Below are 17,054 nucleotides of genomic sequence, written 5' to 3' on the forward strand. Positions count from 1 at the left end.
AATGCTGATGACAAATGTTACCTGCGGTAATTGTGGGCACTACAGCATTGAGAATGAAGTTAAAGGATCGGTCAGACAAGTGGAGGAAAAGAGAATAAAGGAATATGGCAATAGGATGGGCATGTGGGATTCAGGCAGAAACAGGATAATCAGTATTAAAACTCCCTGGTAATTAAACTTTCCTGTTCGGCAGCATAACAGCAATGCTTTGATTACATGTAATGCTTGGGTTAATATGTGGCTGCTTACCTGGAACTGTCAAAATTGCACACTTAGAGGAGACGTTGAAAGTAAATTTACCATTTCTGTACAAAATTGGGAATTGGGATATTTATCCGTCAGACAAAACCAAGGAACAATAGGTGGCATCCACACCAAAATCCATAAAACATCTCAACCAAATCCACACCCATCCCTGTACCCCATCTCCATAGCCCTGCATTTCCCATGGCTAATCAACCTGCACATCCCTGGACACAATGGGCAATTTAGCATGACCAATCCACCTCACCTGTGCATCTTTGTACTGTGAGAAGGAAACCGGAACACAAGGAGGAAACTCATGCAGACACAGGTAGAACATGCAAACTCCACAGCCCAAGGGCAGAATTGAACCTGGGTCCCTGGCATTGTTACGCGGCAGTGCCAACCACTGAGCCACAAAGCTGCCCCAAGACAAGGTTTGACAAAATATCTTTTCTTTAGTAATTATCAAAAAATGAAGTAAAAAAATGGATTTTAAAAATACTTTCTTAATCATGGCCAATTTCAACATGTTAATCCAATAAATACTCAAATACATCAAAACAAATGCTTTAATTTATACTCGCCATGAAAAATTGAGTACATAATTTTAAAACCATTTTGTAAAATAATGCAATTATGCAGTTTTGTATTAAATGCCCCAAGCTTAACTAGAAAATTCACTCCAAATGACTATCCTCCTTTAAGAAATAATAAGCATTTGTTGACAGTATGAGAATGTATAATTATCCACAACTTAAAGTTGATGTTAAAAATAGCAAACGGTTTTCATTATTAGAAGCATAAAACTTTGTGAACAAAATATACAGAAGTATTACACACATAAATGATTGATGTTCAAGTCACCACCACATATTCCTAAGAGTGAAAGAAATGCAGAAAGAAATGGAAATAAGTTTTTACTTATACAGGTATCTAATCATTTTAAAAATATTTTTCTTGTTCATTCGTTCATAATATATCATCTAAAATGTTCACATAAATTCCTCTAACCTCTGTGACTAAATAAATTCACTGCAAATACGGAAAACTCATCTGTAGAAACAACATTTTCCAAGTTGCCATCAGGAAACAAATAAACAAAAACTCCTCTGAAAGCTGGTACCAATATTGGGACACTTACGAAAGAACAGGCTATCTAAAAGATTGATCTAAGTAATATAGTAATATAACTGTTTTTTTCTCTCAGAAGGGACAATGTTTCAGGATGGGTGTGAAGAGAAAAGAATACAGCAAGAAGCAAATGCAGTCACAAAAAGAAAAACACCATTTTTACAATGCCACTCAAACAAAGAGCTGTACCATGAACACAATTCTGTTTTACAATCAGTCATTTCATCAAAGTACAAAATTATTTATGTCACTGTCTTGTGTATTGAACCACTGTCAAGTATGATGCAAAATAAATGAGCAATGCCTCAATGGTAAAGGATTGTTGGTGCTAAGTTTTAAATACAGAAAGAAAATATGATGTAGTTGTCACAGATTTCCAACTGATCAGATCAACAGCACTGAAAACTAAGACTAAAAATAAGCATTAGGGCAGAACTTTATAGACCCTTATTGAGAAGAAGGACACCCAAAATTTCATGACTGGCTCTCATTCGTGCCTCCAGCCTGTCCACAATTTTACAAGTGCGGAGAGGTTATTTAAGGCTCACTAATTCTTGCCCCAAGTGGGCTGCTTCCTGGCTAACCTCAATTTTGAGGCCCACATAGAATGAGTTCAGGAGTATAGTAGGTCAGTCTGCGTGGGCCTTGAATGAAGGGATTTTTTTAAATACTGGATGCCCCATAATATGTTTCCACAGATGCTTCCTCCCCCAGCTAATCCATGAAGACCTCCCATCCATCTTTTCCCACCATCCTGGAGCCAAACCTCACCACCAGTACCTACTGCAAGACCTGAGTACTTACTCGGTCTTGGAGTCCAGGATTTCTTGGCCATTTTTATTGCTCCTTCCTAGCTTTCTCAAAGGATAAATATACAAACATATGAATTAAGAGCAAGGTTGGGCTATTCTGCCTATGTCAACTTTTTTTCCATTAACAGGTTGAGGATGTCACTGACTAGCATTTATTGTTCAACCCCAACTTTAGGTCATCATTAGATCCTTAATCCAGATATTTTTATTGAAGTGAAATTCCACTGGAATCTGCTGTGGTAAGATTTCAACCCTGGTCCCCAGAATGCTATCCTGGTCTCTGGATTAATAGTCCAGTGATAATACCACTAGGCCATTGCCTCCCATATAATTAATGCTCCTTGGAGCCTTCAATAATTACAAGACTGCTGTGGTCAGTGGGGAAACTGTTTGCTCCCAGCACTTCAGGTGGTGGTGCAGAAATTCTGCCATCCAAAGTAAAACCATGCCTTTGGAACTTAGTTTGTCCAAGTGGTTGCATTCTATTCAGAGGTATAAAGACGTTAATTTAGGATACATGCAAAGGACCTAGAATATAATGTGTAAAAGCTGAAATTTCAATGCATCACTGGGAGTGCTAAGTAATTTGAAATGCAAAGTACTGGATGAAATATTAAACTGAGAATGTTGTATGCAGCTTTACCGAAATTAATGGTCAACCTTAGGAGTAGGATATCACATGGAAGCAGGAAGATACATTAAGTGTCAACGCCACAAGATATTCTTTTGTTTGAGCTAACTTGCCCTCTCTCATTTCGCATTCTAAATCTTCGGAGAGAAAATGATAAGCCTTCCCTTTGAATCACTGCTTGTAGTAATGGTGCTCCTGTAATGATGTTAGGCTGGCCAATAAAAAGTTACAATAATTCAGGTATTTTAGGGTGCTATGATTTCCGATCCCTAGCCAATTACTTGGGAGCAAACATGCCCACAATCCTGACTGGCTCCCTGGATCAATTTAATTGATATCAGTCAAGACACTGACTCATGAGGAAATCCCACTTTGGAAAATTGCTCCAGCTCATCTGATTGGCCAGCAAACTCTGGCAGTCGGTAGGAGCAGTGATAACAGCTGCAACTACAGCCAGCATCAACAAAGAGGAGTCCAAGGCCTGGTGACATGAGTGGCAGCTGGATTTGAGAGGAGAGGAGAGGAGGCAAATATGACTTGGCACCACCTCTGATGCCCCAGAGATCCACGAGGAGGTACACCTGATTTCAACCTTCAGAGTCAGGCTTTTCACATGATGTGAGCCTCACCCTACACGGATAAAATATTGGTGGAGCAGGTTAAGTAACTTAATTAGTTATTAGTGTGCAGAAACTTGGAAAATTTATGGCAGCGAGAGAGATTTAAAACTTCAACTGGTTCAGTCATTATAAAATGTGTTATTTTTGCTTACTAGTTTGAGTTTTTCATTCTTGAGATAAAGATTTGCATCTTACAGGACACCTTCAGGCTTGTAGCATTTGGCAAAATTACAAATTCATCCAAAAAAAGTGTGAAAATACAAAATGTAAGTAATACTTTGCTGCTACAAGGTTTGTATAGCCATCATAACATTAAGCCAATATAAATATCCGAGGCATTTACATTGGGATAAAATGTTTCCTTGAAATCTCACTAACATAATTCAGCTCCAGGCAATAGGAACATTATAATGTCGGTCATCCTCCGTCAGAAGAAGAACTTCGTGCCATTCTCTATGGCAACTTACAGGATAACAAGATTCAAATTCTTCAGTGCCGTATTTATACATTCTGAAGGTTCTGATCTTCAAACTGAGTGTGAATCCAAGGAGGAACATTTCAATCTAGAAGGAAAAGAAATAATCAAATGCACAGAATAATTTCCACTTTTAGTCAGATTTTATTTCAAGTATAATTGAGACATTATCATACAATCATATTTCCTATCTGGCTCATTTTCCCTCTGCACCAGGAAAGTGCCTCTGCCCTCATCACTAATAACCATTCACCTTTTAATATTCTTTTCGTCTCACGAAGAACCTTGAAGTTATCATTTCCAGAGCCATGCCCAGCTCTCTTTCGCTATGGTGGAATCCATCCAGTTCGACTACTCAGAACACTTAAGTGGCCCAAAACTACAGGTCACAAGTTATATTCTGAGAATTCTTACCAAAGTGCATTATGCTCCTTGATATCTACTCAGCCTTTACGTGTCAATCATGTCCTCTAATGCTTCTTCTCCACTCTATAAGGCTAGCCTTGTTAGAATCCACTATCACCTATCCGAACATCAATACATCTTTAGCAATAGCCTCTGTTTCTCAACATTGCAGGAGTCTCTCGAGGATTCATACTTAGGCCATTCTTCTTGCAGACATAATCTATTTCCTTCTACACAATGTCGCTTCATTTCAAATAAAAAAATGTATTTTGAGATTTCACCTCTTTCCTGACTTAATGTTTGGTGACTTAATATGTAACTCAGCTGAGCAAAAAGAAATATTTTCTTTCACAGATGGCAAACAAGCCAAAATTATAATGCTGCAAATGGGACCAGACATTCACATCAAAAAAATATACATCTGTGTGGAACAAACAGGTTGTTTATTTTAATCCCATGCAAACAACCTCTGTACATTTAGTTCTGTATGCTAATACCTCCTTTGCATTGCTCACTTCTGTAAATTTTTCATTTGATTATAAATCAGATTAGTAGATTACAATGAAAGAAAAAGTGTGTCTCACGTGGATGAGGTTAGACAATAGTAAAATCTATAATCAATTACAGTGTTACACATAGTGTACTTTGGAATAGTTAATTGTTAGACCCGAGGCATATAGCATTTGTTATGGCTATTCCAAATGCAGATTCATGATGTTGCAATTACACAAATAAAGAAAATGTCCAGAGGGTCCAGACCATAATCAGTACATACCTGCTCCAGTCCACCAGTGTCACCCACACAGTTGAGGTGGTTCAACATGAAACTTAAAGGATCAGGTGAAGAATCACGAGCGAAGAGAAACAAACAAAAGCTGGGAACATCTTCTCCATTTTTCATGTTGTCATAAAGCTCAACCACAACAAACAACATAAGAAATTTCATGGCTTCAAACATCTTGTATTCATTCTCCTGCTCACTGAATAATTTCATACATATTTCTATTCTTTTCCCTTGGTCTTTAATTTCATGAATGTTGGTCCACTGGAACAAATTGAATACATTTTTATTCAGAGTGCAAGAAATTGGTCTAACAATTATCTAAATCAACCAACTAATTGTAAGGAGGGTACACAGTCAAATAGCATGACAGAAAAGTAAAAAAGTCTTCGGCTAGACATTAGAACTTCGAAACATAAGAGACTGTAGCGCCAAGGGTGAAAGTGCCCCATTTTAAGTTCCTTGACTGTTTTGTACAATAGTACTTCTTGCTATCCTCAGAAAGGTTAAGCCTTGACATCAGAATAGCTGCTTCAATATGATTATTGACCAATCTAGCAATTTGGTGACATTCCAAAACAAGACTTCTCATTAATCCAAATTTCAGAAGATGATGATCCAGCAGAACCTTTTGCAGAAAAGCTAGACAGAACGGCACGGTGGCTCAGTGGTTAGCACTGCGACCTCACAGCGCCAGGGGCCTGGGTTCAATTCCTGCCTCGGGTGACTGTCTGTGTGGAGGTTGCACATTCTCCCAGTGTCTGTGTGGGTTTCCTCCAGGTGCTCTGGTTTCCTCCCACAGTCCAAAGATGTGCAGGCTAGGTGGATCGGCATTGCTAAATTGCCCGTAGTGTTCAGGGGCATGTGGGGGATGGGTATGGGTGGGATGCTTCAAAGGACGGTGTGGACTTATTGGGTCGAAGGGCCTGTTTCCACACTGTAGGGAATCTAATCTAATCTTAATTGAGAAAGAAACTCAAAGACAGACAATTTTGATCTGATATAACAAGGCGTAGAGCTGGATGAACGCAGCAAGTCAGGCAGCAGAGAGCAGGAAAGATGACGTTTCGGGTCAAAGAAACAAAGAAACCTACAGCACAGGAACAGGCCCTTCGGCCCTCCAAGCCTGCACTGATCAAGATCCTCTGTCTAACCTGTCATCTATTTTCTCACGGTCTGTGTCCATTTGCTCCCTGCCCATCCATGTACCTGTCCAAATATATCTTAAAAGACGCTAACGTGTCTGCGTCTACCACCTCCGCTGGCAACGCGTTCCAGGTGCCCGCCACCCTGTGTAAAGAACTTTCTATGCATATCTCCTTTAAACTTTCCTCCTCTCATTTTGAACTCATGACCCCTAGTAATTGACTCCCCCACTCTGGGAAAAAGCTTACTGCCATCCACCCTGTCTGTACCCCTCATGATTTTGTAGACCTCAATCAGGTCCCCCCCAATCTCCGTCTTTCTAATGAAAATAATCCTAATCTATTCAACCTCTCTTCATAGCTAGCACCCTCCATACCAGGCAACATCCTGGTGAACCTCCTCTGCACCCTCTCCAAAGCATCCACATCCTTTTGGTAATGTGGCGACCAGAACTGTGCACAGTACTCCAAATGTGGCTGAACCAAAGTCCTATACAACTGCGACATGACCTGCCAACTCTTGTACTCAATACCCCGCCCAAAGAAGGAAAGCATGCCATATGCCTTCTTGACCACCCTATTGACCTGCATTATCACCTTCAGGGAACAATGGACCTGAACACCCAGATCTCTCTGTTCATTAATTTTCCCAAGGACTTTTCCATTTACTGTATAGTTCGTCCTTGAATTTGATCTTCCAAAATGCATCACCTCGCATTTGCCCGGATTGAACTTTATCTGCCCAACTCTCCAGTCTATTTATATTCTGCTGTAATTTCTGACAGTCCCCTTCACTGTCTGCTACGCCACCAATCTTAGTGTCATCAGCAAACCTGCTGATCAGACCACCTACACCTTCCTCTAGATCATTTACATATATCACAAACAACAGTGGTCCCAGCACAGATCCCTGTGGAACACCACTGGTTACAGGTCTCCAATTTGAGAAACTCCCTTCTACTACTACCCTCTGTCTCCTGTTGCCCAGCCAGTTTTTTATCCATCTGGCTAGCAGACTCTGGACCCCATGTGACTTCACTTTCTCTATCAGCCTGCCTTGGGGAACCTTATCAAATGCCTTACTGAAGTCCATGTATATGACATCTACAGCCTTTCCCTCAATCAACTTTGTCACGTCCTCAAAGAATTCTATTAAATTGGTAAGGCATGACTTTCCCTGTACAAAACCATGTTGCCTATCACTGATAAGCCCATTTTCTTCCAAATGGGAATAGATCCTATCCCTCAGTATCTTCTCCAGTAGGTTCCCTACCACTGACGTCAGGCTCACCAGTCGATAATTACCTGGATTATCCTTGCTGCCCTTTTTAAACAAAGGGACAACATTAGCAAGTCTCCAGTCCTCTGGGGCCTCACCCGTGTCTAAGGACACTGCAAAGATATCTGTTAGGGCCCCGGATATTTCCTCTCTCGCTTCCCTCAGAAACCTGGGATAGATCCCATCCGGACCTGGGGACTTGTCCACCTTCATGTCTTTTAGGATACCTCACACTTCCTCCTTCCTTATGTCAACTTGATCTAGACTAAGCAAACATCTATCCCTAACCTCAACATCTGTCATGTCCCTCTCCTTGGTGAATACCGATGCAACGTACTCGTTAAGAATGTCACCAATTTTCTCTGACTCAGCGCATAACTTTCCTTCTTTGTTCTTAAGTGGGCCAATCCTTTCTCTAGTTACCCTCTTGCTCTTTATATATGAATAAGAGGCTTTGGGATTTTCTTTAACCATGTTTGCCAGCAATATCTCGTGTCTTCTCTTAGCCCTCTTAATCCCTTTTTTCAGATTCACTCTACATTCCCGATATTCTTGCAAAGCTTTGTCTGTCTTCAGTCGCCTAGACCTCATGTATGCTTCCTTTTTTCTCTTGGCTGGTCTCACAATTTCACCTGTTCCCTAATCTTACCTTTTCTATTCCTCATTTTCACAGGAACATGTCCCTCCTGCACACTAATCAACCTCTCCTTAAAAGCCTCCCACATATCAAATGTGGATTTACCTTCAAACAGTTTCTCCCAATCTACATTCCTCAGATCTTGCCGAATCTTGGTATAGTCAGCCTTCCCCAGTTTAGTACTCTTCCTTTAGGACCACTCCTATCCTTGTCCATGAGTATTGTAAAACTTACGGAATTGTGGTCGCTATTTCCAAAGTAGTCCCCTACTGTAATATCAACCACCTGGCCGGGTTCATTCCCCAGCACCAGGTCCAGTATGGCCCTTTCCAGAGTTGGACTACATACATACTGCTCTAGAAAACCCTCATGGGCACACCTTACAAATTCTGCTCCGTCTTGACCCCTAATACTGAGTGAATCCCAGTCAACGTTGGGAAAATTAAAATCTCCCATCACCACCACCCTGTTTCTCCTACACCTTTCCATTATCTGTTTACACATTTGTACCTCTATCTCACGTTCGCTGTTGGGAGGCCTGTAGTACAGGCCCAGCATTGTTACTGCATCCTACCTATTTTCACAGGAACATGTCTCTCCTGCACGCTAATCAACCCTTCTTCAAAAATGGGGAAGGGGAAGGGGATTCTGAAATAAATTGAGGGAGGGGAGGCGGATAGAAGATGGATAAAGGAGAAGATAGGTGGGAGGAATGAAGTGGGAGGAATGGTTAGGGAGGCAGTGATGAGCTGGGCTGATTTTGGGATGCAGTCGGAGGAGGGGAGATTTTGAAGTTTGTGAAGTCCACATGAGAACCCTGCAGCCCAAGGGTATCAAAGTGAAATATGAGCAGCTATTCCTGCAGCCTTCAGGTGGCATCATTGTGGCAATGCAGGAGGCCCAGGATGGACATGTCATTCAAGGAGTGGGAGGGGGATTTGAAATGATTCACGACTGGGAGGTGTAGTTGTTTGTTGCGAACTGCGCTTAGGTGTTCCACAAAATGGTTCCCAAGCCTCCGCTTGGTTTCCCCGATATAGAGAAGGCCACAACAGGAACAGTGGATACAGTATAACACATTAGCAGATGTGCAGGTGAACATCTGTTTGATGTGGAAAGTCTTCTTAGGGTCTGGGATAGGGGTGAGGGGTGAGGGGGGAGGTGTAGAGGCAGGTTTAGCACTTGCTGCAGTTGCAGGGAAAATTGCCAGGGGTGGTGGGGAGTATGGAGCGGACAAGAGAGTCATGGAGACAGTGGTCCCTCCGGAAAGCAGATAAGGGTGTGGAGGGAAGAATGTCTTTGGTAGTGGGGTCAGTTTGGAGATGGCGGAAGTGCCACCCCCATCTCTTCCTTCTCTATCTGGGCATGTTTGCATTTGGCATCAGTCAAAGTCCGGGAAGCACGTGCTATTGGGCGTTCTTCTCCATTGGGTCATTGGTGAGCCAACGTAACCCTGATGACCGGTTGATTAGAGTTGTCATTGTGTTGCTTTCTGTATGTTACGTCTTACATGCAATTTTGGAGCAAAGTTCCTCAATTTAATGTGGTTCCAAATGGATATTGCATATGATTAAGCTCCCAGGTGACGGATAAACAAGCTCTCCTTCCCTATTTGCCCTCTCTCTCCATTGACTGTAATGACACTAAATTTTAAAAAAAGTATGAACAAGGATGGAATCCTTTCACCCAGACCAAGTGAATTTATGGTTTAAAAGGGCCAACTTAACCAGACTTTCCTGGGTAAACAAACAAACGAGTCCATTAGTTAAAAAATATGAGAAATAATGCACAACACACCCATATCCACACATGCAGATTAACAGTAAGCAGGCAGTTCAAACGAAAACATAACAGTTTCGAAAATGGATCAACCTCTGGGTCAGTCATGAAAAGCAGATAGTAGAACAATGCAGACATCACAATGGATTTATCAATAGTGTTAACCTTAGTAACCTACCAGTTGTAATAGGCTGAAAATTTAAACAAAGGTTGGCAGGTAATGGTCAGTCATCATAAGCTAACATGTTCCACATGGCAATGCCTCTATCAGAGTCCAATTAACTCCTCTCAGAGTATAAATGCTGTATTCCCCTTACTATGGTATTTCTTGCAAATTGTCCTTTTGAATGCAATACAAAAAGCTTTGAGAAAATGCACCTTTCTCAACAATCACAATTCTGTATTACCAAATGATTACTTCACAATTTGTTTTTGATCCACTACACCATTCTTTTTTAAAAAAAGCATGTGTGGAGGGTGTAGTTATTAAGATGAAAATATTACAGGACCCAGATGACTTGAATCTTGGGATCCTGAAGGAACATCTGGGTATAAAATAACATAGGCTCTGACCAATATCTTGCAAACATCACTGGATGTGGAAATTGTGCCAGATGACAGCAAGTTTGGCACTGCAACACCTCTGTATCTGTTTTTCACTTCTTAAACAAAGTAACCATAAAATTAGCCACAACATCAGTAATAAAAAGAGAAAATGCTGGAAACACTTCAAAAGAATGTTGGGTGGGTTAATAAATTGGGCAGACAGATCTCAAGACAAAATAAAATGGGAAGAAATAAAATTTGGTTGGATGAATGAAGAAATAAACAATAAAGGGTGAAACTTTAAAAAGAAACATTGCAGAATATACAATGTGGTATACACTTATACTGATACGAAATTTGATACATCAGTTTAATTAAAATTAACAACAGTCAGGTAGGGTTTAATGTAAAACCTTGGCTGAAGGAAGAGTAAGCAAGTACAACGTAGATGAGACACTGAAATACAGCTAGGGAGAAAGATTAAGAGGAGACAGCCAATGTGAAGTGAGAAAGTGATAAGAGACTAAATTCTCTTGTTATTAAATTTGCAAGAGGAAGAAGTAATTATTTAAATAAACTGAAATATAAACTGGGAATATGCATAATAAAACATAAAACAGAAATGAAACCAATACTATTCTGCATTCTAACGAAGAGTTTAAACAATATTTCATGCTGTGTTTTGTTTTAGCTTCTTGATAGCTTATGGTATATTTTTCATGGAATACAGTGTCAAAAACATGCAACATTGGTGAAAGCAAACAGACCCTCAGACTTGGTTTATGTAGGAGTCCTTTCAAATGACAGCACTGTTTACAGAACTTTGCAACTGTTTCAGCACACTAACATTTTGCACAAAGTTCGCTCTAAAATATATAATTAGCTGATCGCTCGTCATTGCTATTAATCGGACTGTCAGACTTGATCGCAAAATATCAGTGAATACATGTCAAAATTTATTACTTTACAGCAAAACACTTCGGAACATCTTGATGTGAAAAGTGCTCATGTGTAATTTGTTCCAGTCTTTGACGACTGAGTTGTCTACCTCTGGCTAATCTTTACCTGCATTTTAAGAAATTCCAGGTACTTGCGTAATTTTCCAAACACATTATTCCCAGTGTATTTCTCAGGACCAAAACTGTACTGCTGTACCCAGTTGCAGCCTTGTGTAAATACTCTTTCAGGAATCTAGAAATGAAGTTAAAGAAATAAAATGATCTTTCTTACATTTCAACCATCAATCAAACGTGTTCAAATGGTGCATCAGTAAAGATTAAACCGAGTAATGATTGAGCATTGTAATTTTCAAAACAGTTGCACAGAAAATATTATTTCCTGTGCTTGTATCACATACAGGGCTTACTGTTTCATTGGAGGATTGAAAATATGAGAAGTAGGTCTTTCAAACTCTCCAGCCTGCTCCACCTTTCAGCTAGATCATGGCCAATCTTTTTTGTCTCAACTCTATTTTCGTGCGCTGGCTAATTCTGCACACCACTTCATTTCTTTAATCCTATCTATTGACTTCTGTCAATTGATGAATTTCAGCGTCCCCAGCTCTGAGTAGAAAATTCCATGGATTCACCACTGAGTAGAGAAATTCCTTCGCATTTCTGTTTTGAACGGCCGTGCTTTATGTCTTGTTGAAGCCGATTCATTTTGCTAAGTCAGTTTCTAGAGTCATACAGCATAGAAACAGACCCTTTGGCTCACTCTGTCTATGCTGACCAACAAACACTAAACTACACGAATCCCACATAGCTGCACTTGGTCCAAAGCCCACTACGCCCTGGCATTTAAGAGCTCATCCAGATGCTTAAGTGTTATGACAGTACTTGTCTCTACTGTCCTGTCAGGCAGAACAGTCCATATATCTACCAGACTCTAGGTGAAAATAAATTTTCTCAGATCTCTTCAAAACCACTTGCTCCTCACCATAAACGTAAGTCCTCTGGTCTTAGACATGTCTGCTATGGGAGAAGAGATTCTCATGATCAATCCTATCATAATTTGTACACTTCAATCAGATCCCTCGTCAGCCTCCTCTGCTTCAACGAAAACTACCCCAACCTATCCAGTTTCTCCTTGAACTAAGACTTTTCATCCCAGGCAACATGCTGGTGAATCTCATCCGCACCCTCTCCAGTGTAATCACATCCTTCTGATAGTATGGTGATTAGAACTCTGCACACAGTATTCATCTATGACTTAACCAATGTGTTATAAAGTTGTAACAAGGCTTCCTTGCTCCCATATTCTATGCCCCGGTTAATGACAACAAACGTCCCCCATGCTTTCTTCATCACTCTGCCTACTTTGCCCCGAGGTGACACCTTTCATGGATGTATAGATTTATACACCAAGGCCCCTTTGTTCCTTAGTACTCCCTAGGAACCTACCATTCATTGTTTATATCCTTCCCTTGTTAGATATCAAAAAATGAATCATCTCACATGTTTTGGGATTAAATTCCATCTGCCCAATTTATCAGCTAATTAATATCACATATTTTCTGTAGTTTTTCAGTATCAACAACACACCCAATTTCATGTCATCTGCAAACTTACACATTAAAGATAGTTAAACGTAGGGTATGCAGGGTAGTTTGATCTTAGAGTAGGATAATGGGTCAGCATAACATCAGGCCAAAGAGCCTGTACTGTGCTATGTTCTAAACCTTCTACATTCACATCCAAGTCGTTCATGTGCATTGGATGTTCAATGTGCAATGTTCCTTGGATAAGCATATAGATAATGATGGGATAGTGTAGGGGGAGGGGCTTAGATTAGTTCACAGGTCAGCGCAACAGAGGGCCAAAGGGCCTGTTCTGCACTGTATTGTTCTATGTTCTAACAAACAGCAAGGGTCCCAGCACTCATCTGAATGGTATACCACTGGTCACATGGTTCCAATTACAAAAACAACCTTCCACCATCATCCTTTGTCTCCTATGTGTAAGCCAGTTTTAGATCCAGTTTATGAACTTGATGTTAATCTGTTTATCCACAAGTCACTAACAGGGCTGCGAGTGAGTTCAGAATTTTGTGTATTTACCCCAAAATTTGTACAATGCACCATGTTCAACAAAAACATCTGCAATATACCAAAATATGGCGGCAGCAGCTGAGAGCCACTACCCCCTCTTATAAATAATGATGAATGGAAAGGAAAAAGTAAAAGACAGAATATCATTTGATAGTAAATGTACCTTCGGTATGCTTTTGAACACAAATATAAAATCTCCTTTAGAAGAAAATATGGTGCATTGCAAACAAAAGTGCCATTATTTCAGCATATCATTTTTCAAAAAGCTGACTGAAATGTAACATTCATGCACATTAAAAAAAGGGTTAAAAATGCAGTTTACAGCCAGTGTTTCAAGAGATTGCAATGCAACACTTGTCTGCAAATCCTTAACAAAAATCAAGTTACCTTAGTTACATCCTGTTCTCTTATCCATGGTGGAAGAGGCAAACCCTGGCTGAGAATCTGAAATAAAACTGCCCTCAATGCACAATAGTTATCTCCTCTGATTTTTCGCAAGTTTTTCATGTTGTGCACCAAATAAATATCCTCGTAAGCCTAGAACACAAAGATGTTCACACAATAAACATTTCACAAATCAGAAAATAATCTCCGAAATAATTTCCAAAATACCTTATCTAATTTGTTATAATACATGCAATCTTTAATATTTAGTATCAAGAGTCACCATTCTAAGGATTAAATATCATATCTTGATTTAAAATTAATGCACACTTTTTTATCACGTTAAGGAATTTAAAAGTATATATTACAAATTTGTTGATAAGTAACAAGTCTTTGAATAAAAATAAAAGCCAAAAAAGAACTGCAGATATTGTAAATCCGGAGCAAAAACAAAGTTGCTGGAAAAACTCAGCGGGTCTGGCAGCATCTGTGAGGGGAAGAAAAACAGCATTAACATTTCGGGTCCGGTGACCCTTCCTCAGAACTTGAAGTTCTTGAACTTCCTGTGTTCTAGCCACGTAATGGAGAACATTGCTTTATTGTGGTCATAAATCATTGCTCAAATAGATCATACCTGATATTCACGTCAAACGTTTTCATTGCATGTAGCTGTGACACCACAATCCTTTCTAATCATTTGTACGTCTAGATTTTACATACTTGATAGTTACATATCACCAAGATAATCACTAATGCTCACTCTTAATGGCAGGAAGCAACTGGTTTCCTTAACTGCACTTTAAATACAAACATCAGATAAAATGACCAGGCATTTTGTACTGGTCTTCACTACAAAGGAGGTAAATAACATTGCAGAAACAGCTATAAATCAGGAAGGGAGTAACCCAAGAAAATTAGTATCACGAAGAAAATGGTACTTAGCAAACTATTGGACCCGTGGGCTGACAAGTCCCTAGATCATGATAAACTTCATCTGAGGATCTTAAAGAAAGCTACTGATGAGACAGTTGATGCATTGATTTTGATTTTCCACAATTTCCTACCTTTGGAAAAGTTTTCTTAGAATAGAAGAGAGTGGGAGATAGAAAGAAAGAAACTACTGGTCAGTTAACATCAGATAAACATTAGATAGGAAAATGTTAGATACAGTTATAGCAAAGTACTTTGAACATTTCTGGCAGGCTAACCATGGTTTGTGAAACAGGAATCACAATTAACCAATCTATTGGAGTACTTTGAGAAAGTAAAGTAGAACCAGTGAATGTACTGTGCTTCAATTTTAAAAAGGTATTGGATTAGGTTTTTGCAGAAAGTAAAAACTTACAGCATATGTGTAACATATTAGCATGGAAGGAAGATTAGCTGATTAACAGGAAATCAAGGTTTTTTCTGATTGGCAAGATGTTTCTATAAATTGTTTACAGAAGCCAGCAGAGAAATCAGACCAAAGATATGTTTGGTCCATCCCAATCATTTGAAAAAAGTGCCTTTTTCAGTAAAATTCAAGTTCCAATCTAAATCAAATGAATATTAATTGCTACATATGACTTTGTAACTGTGAGTACAGAACAGCACAACAATCTTTCAATTGCAATTATGTAGCAACAATCTATTTGTATTTGACATAACTACTTTCTGAACATAAACCGCACTGTTACAAAACACGTTGACCTAGGTTTTCTAGGGTGCAGATCCTGTAGAATCTTCATCATTGCAGACTCTGAAGGAATTGCCTGGGAAAATGAATTAGAGATTCTGCTGGACAATTCCCCTACGCTTGGAACCCTCTGACAGTATTCACTTAAGTCAGAGAATTTGGAGCAATCCAGTGAAGAAAAGTAAATAATCATTCATGAAAAATCAGATAATTAAATACTCCAGCACAACTATTAAATTGAAGCCTCAATTTACCTTACACATCCCAACTACACTTCCTCAGTATCCTGAAACCATTTAGAACCTGACCTAGCACCTGCTATTCTCTGGGGCATGAAATGCCCTGCTGCTGAAGTTAACAACCCCTCTTATCCCTGTGACACAACAGCTAATTCTCACTTCCACACCCACTTCATTAACAAGGGGTGCCTCAACAAGTAGTAATCTGCATTACAGTTACCTTTCTCATTTGTTCAGCTTGAGTGGTACCTCCCTTCCATTCAATTCTTCCGTATTCCAAAAGATCAGTTAAAGGACCAATTGCAATGTTCTCTGAACCAAATTAAGGGACAAAATATTACCGTACTGCTTAAGTTATGTAGAAAGTAATAAATGATTTAGAAAAATAATGACTTACTTCTGTTTCTTACCCTAAATGGCCTGTAATGACAGAAGAAAAAGGGGGAAAACAATCAAGTTTGATTAGTAAGTTACTCTTCAAAACAAAGTACATTTAAATACAGAACATTCATTACAATTTCAGAACAATGCAAATTTAGTGTAGTGACAAAGAAACTATGGACATGCAGTCATGCATAAGTCCATACATGCCAAGCTTCTGAACTCTTGTATCAGTGGCTCATCATGAATGAAGGGGGCATGTTAAAGAACTATTATACTTTCTGGCTCCTCCACTGATACATAATGCATTGCTTGGACAGCTTTACAAATATAGAGCTCCAAAATTCAAAATCATTCAATTCGCCATTAGTATACAATCATATTAATAGCATTTTGATGCAATGAAATGAAGGCACACTGTCTTCCAATACGATATATCACCACCTAGTGCTTCAACTAAATCATGTTTAAAAATATGGACACTTGCACCACAGACAATATACTTAACAAGTCAGGAATTGTTTTACTGCTGATTAATTGCTCTTCAGTTTCTGCCTGTAGAATTGAGCACAGCACGGCAACCTCTCTGCATCACAAAAGCGGGAAAGCTGACATTTTGCGTCGGGACTCTCCTTCAGAAATTCAGGGTCCTGATCCAGAACGTCAGCTTTCCTGCTCCTCTGATGCTGCTTGGCCTGCTGTGTTCCTCCAGCTCCAATGTGTTATCTCAGACTCCATCATCAACATTTCTTACTATCCCTCGTGGCAACTTCTCTATTGCAGATTATGTTGCAACTATTCATTTATGATAGGGGGTAATTTTATTCAAATTTCAA

At 39.5% G+C, this 17,054-nt stretch overlaps 1 protein-coding gene across 1 annotated transcript in view; it reads right to left on the reverse strand.

Moving 5' to 3' along the window:
- Positions 1–822: 822 nt before the first annotated feature.
- LOC125447543 (inactive ubiquitin thioesterase OTULINL-like) overlaps positions 823–17,054 on the reverse strand; it is a 51,006-nt gene continuing 34,774 nt past the window's right edge. The window contains exons 3-8 of the mRNA XM_048522019.2: positions 16,235–16,257; positions 16,058–16,149; positions 13,924–14,073; positions 11,553–11,678; positions 5,096–5,365; positions 823–4,003 (exon numbers count right to left, since the gene is read on the reverse strand). Coding sequence (XP_048377976.1) covers positions 3,824–4,003; positions 5,096–5,365; positions 11,553–11,678; positions 13,924–14,073; positions 16,058–16,149; positions 16,235–16,257 — 841 coding nt within the window. The 3' untranslated portion in view covers positions 823–3,823. The remainder of the gene's footprint in view (positions 4,004–5,095; positions 5,366–11,552; positions 11,679–13,923; positions 14,074–16,057; positions 16,150–16,234; positions 16,258–17,054) is intronic.

Source organism: Stegostoma tigrinum, chromosome 2, assembly GCF_030684315.1.
Source record: "Stegostoma tigrinum isolate sSteTig4 chromosome 2, sSteTig4.hap1, whole genome shotgun sequence".
Classification (NCBI taxonomy): domain Eukaryota; kingdom Metazoa; phylum Chordata; class Chondrichthyes; order Orectolobiformes; family Stegostomatidae; genus Stegostoma; species Stegostoma tigrinum.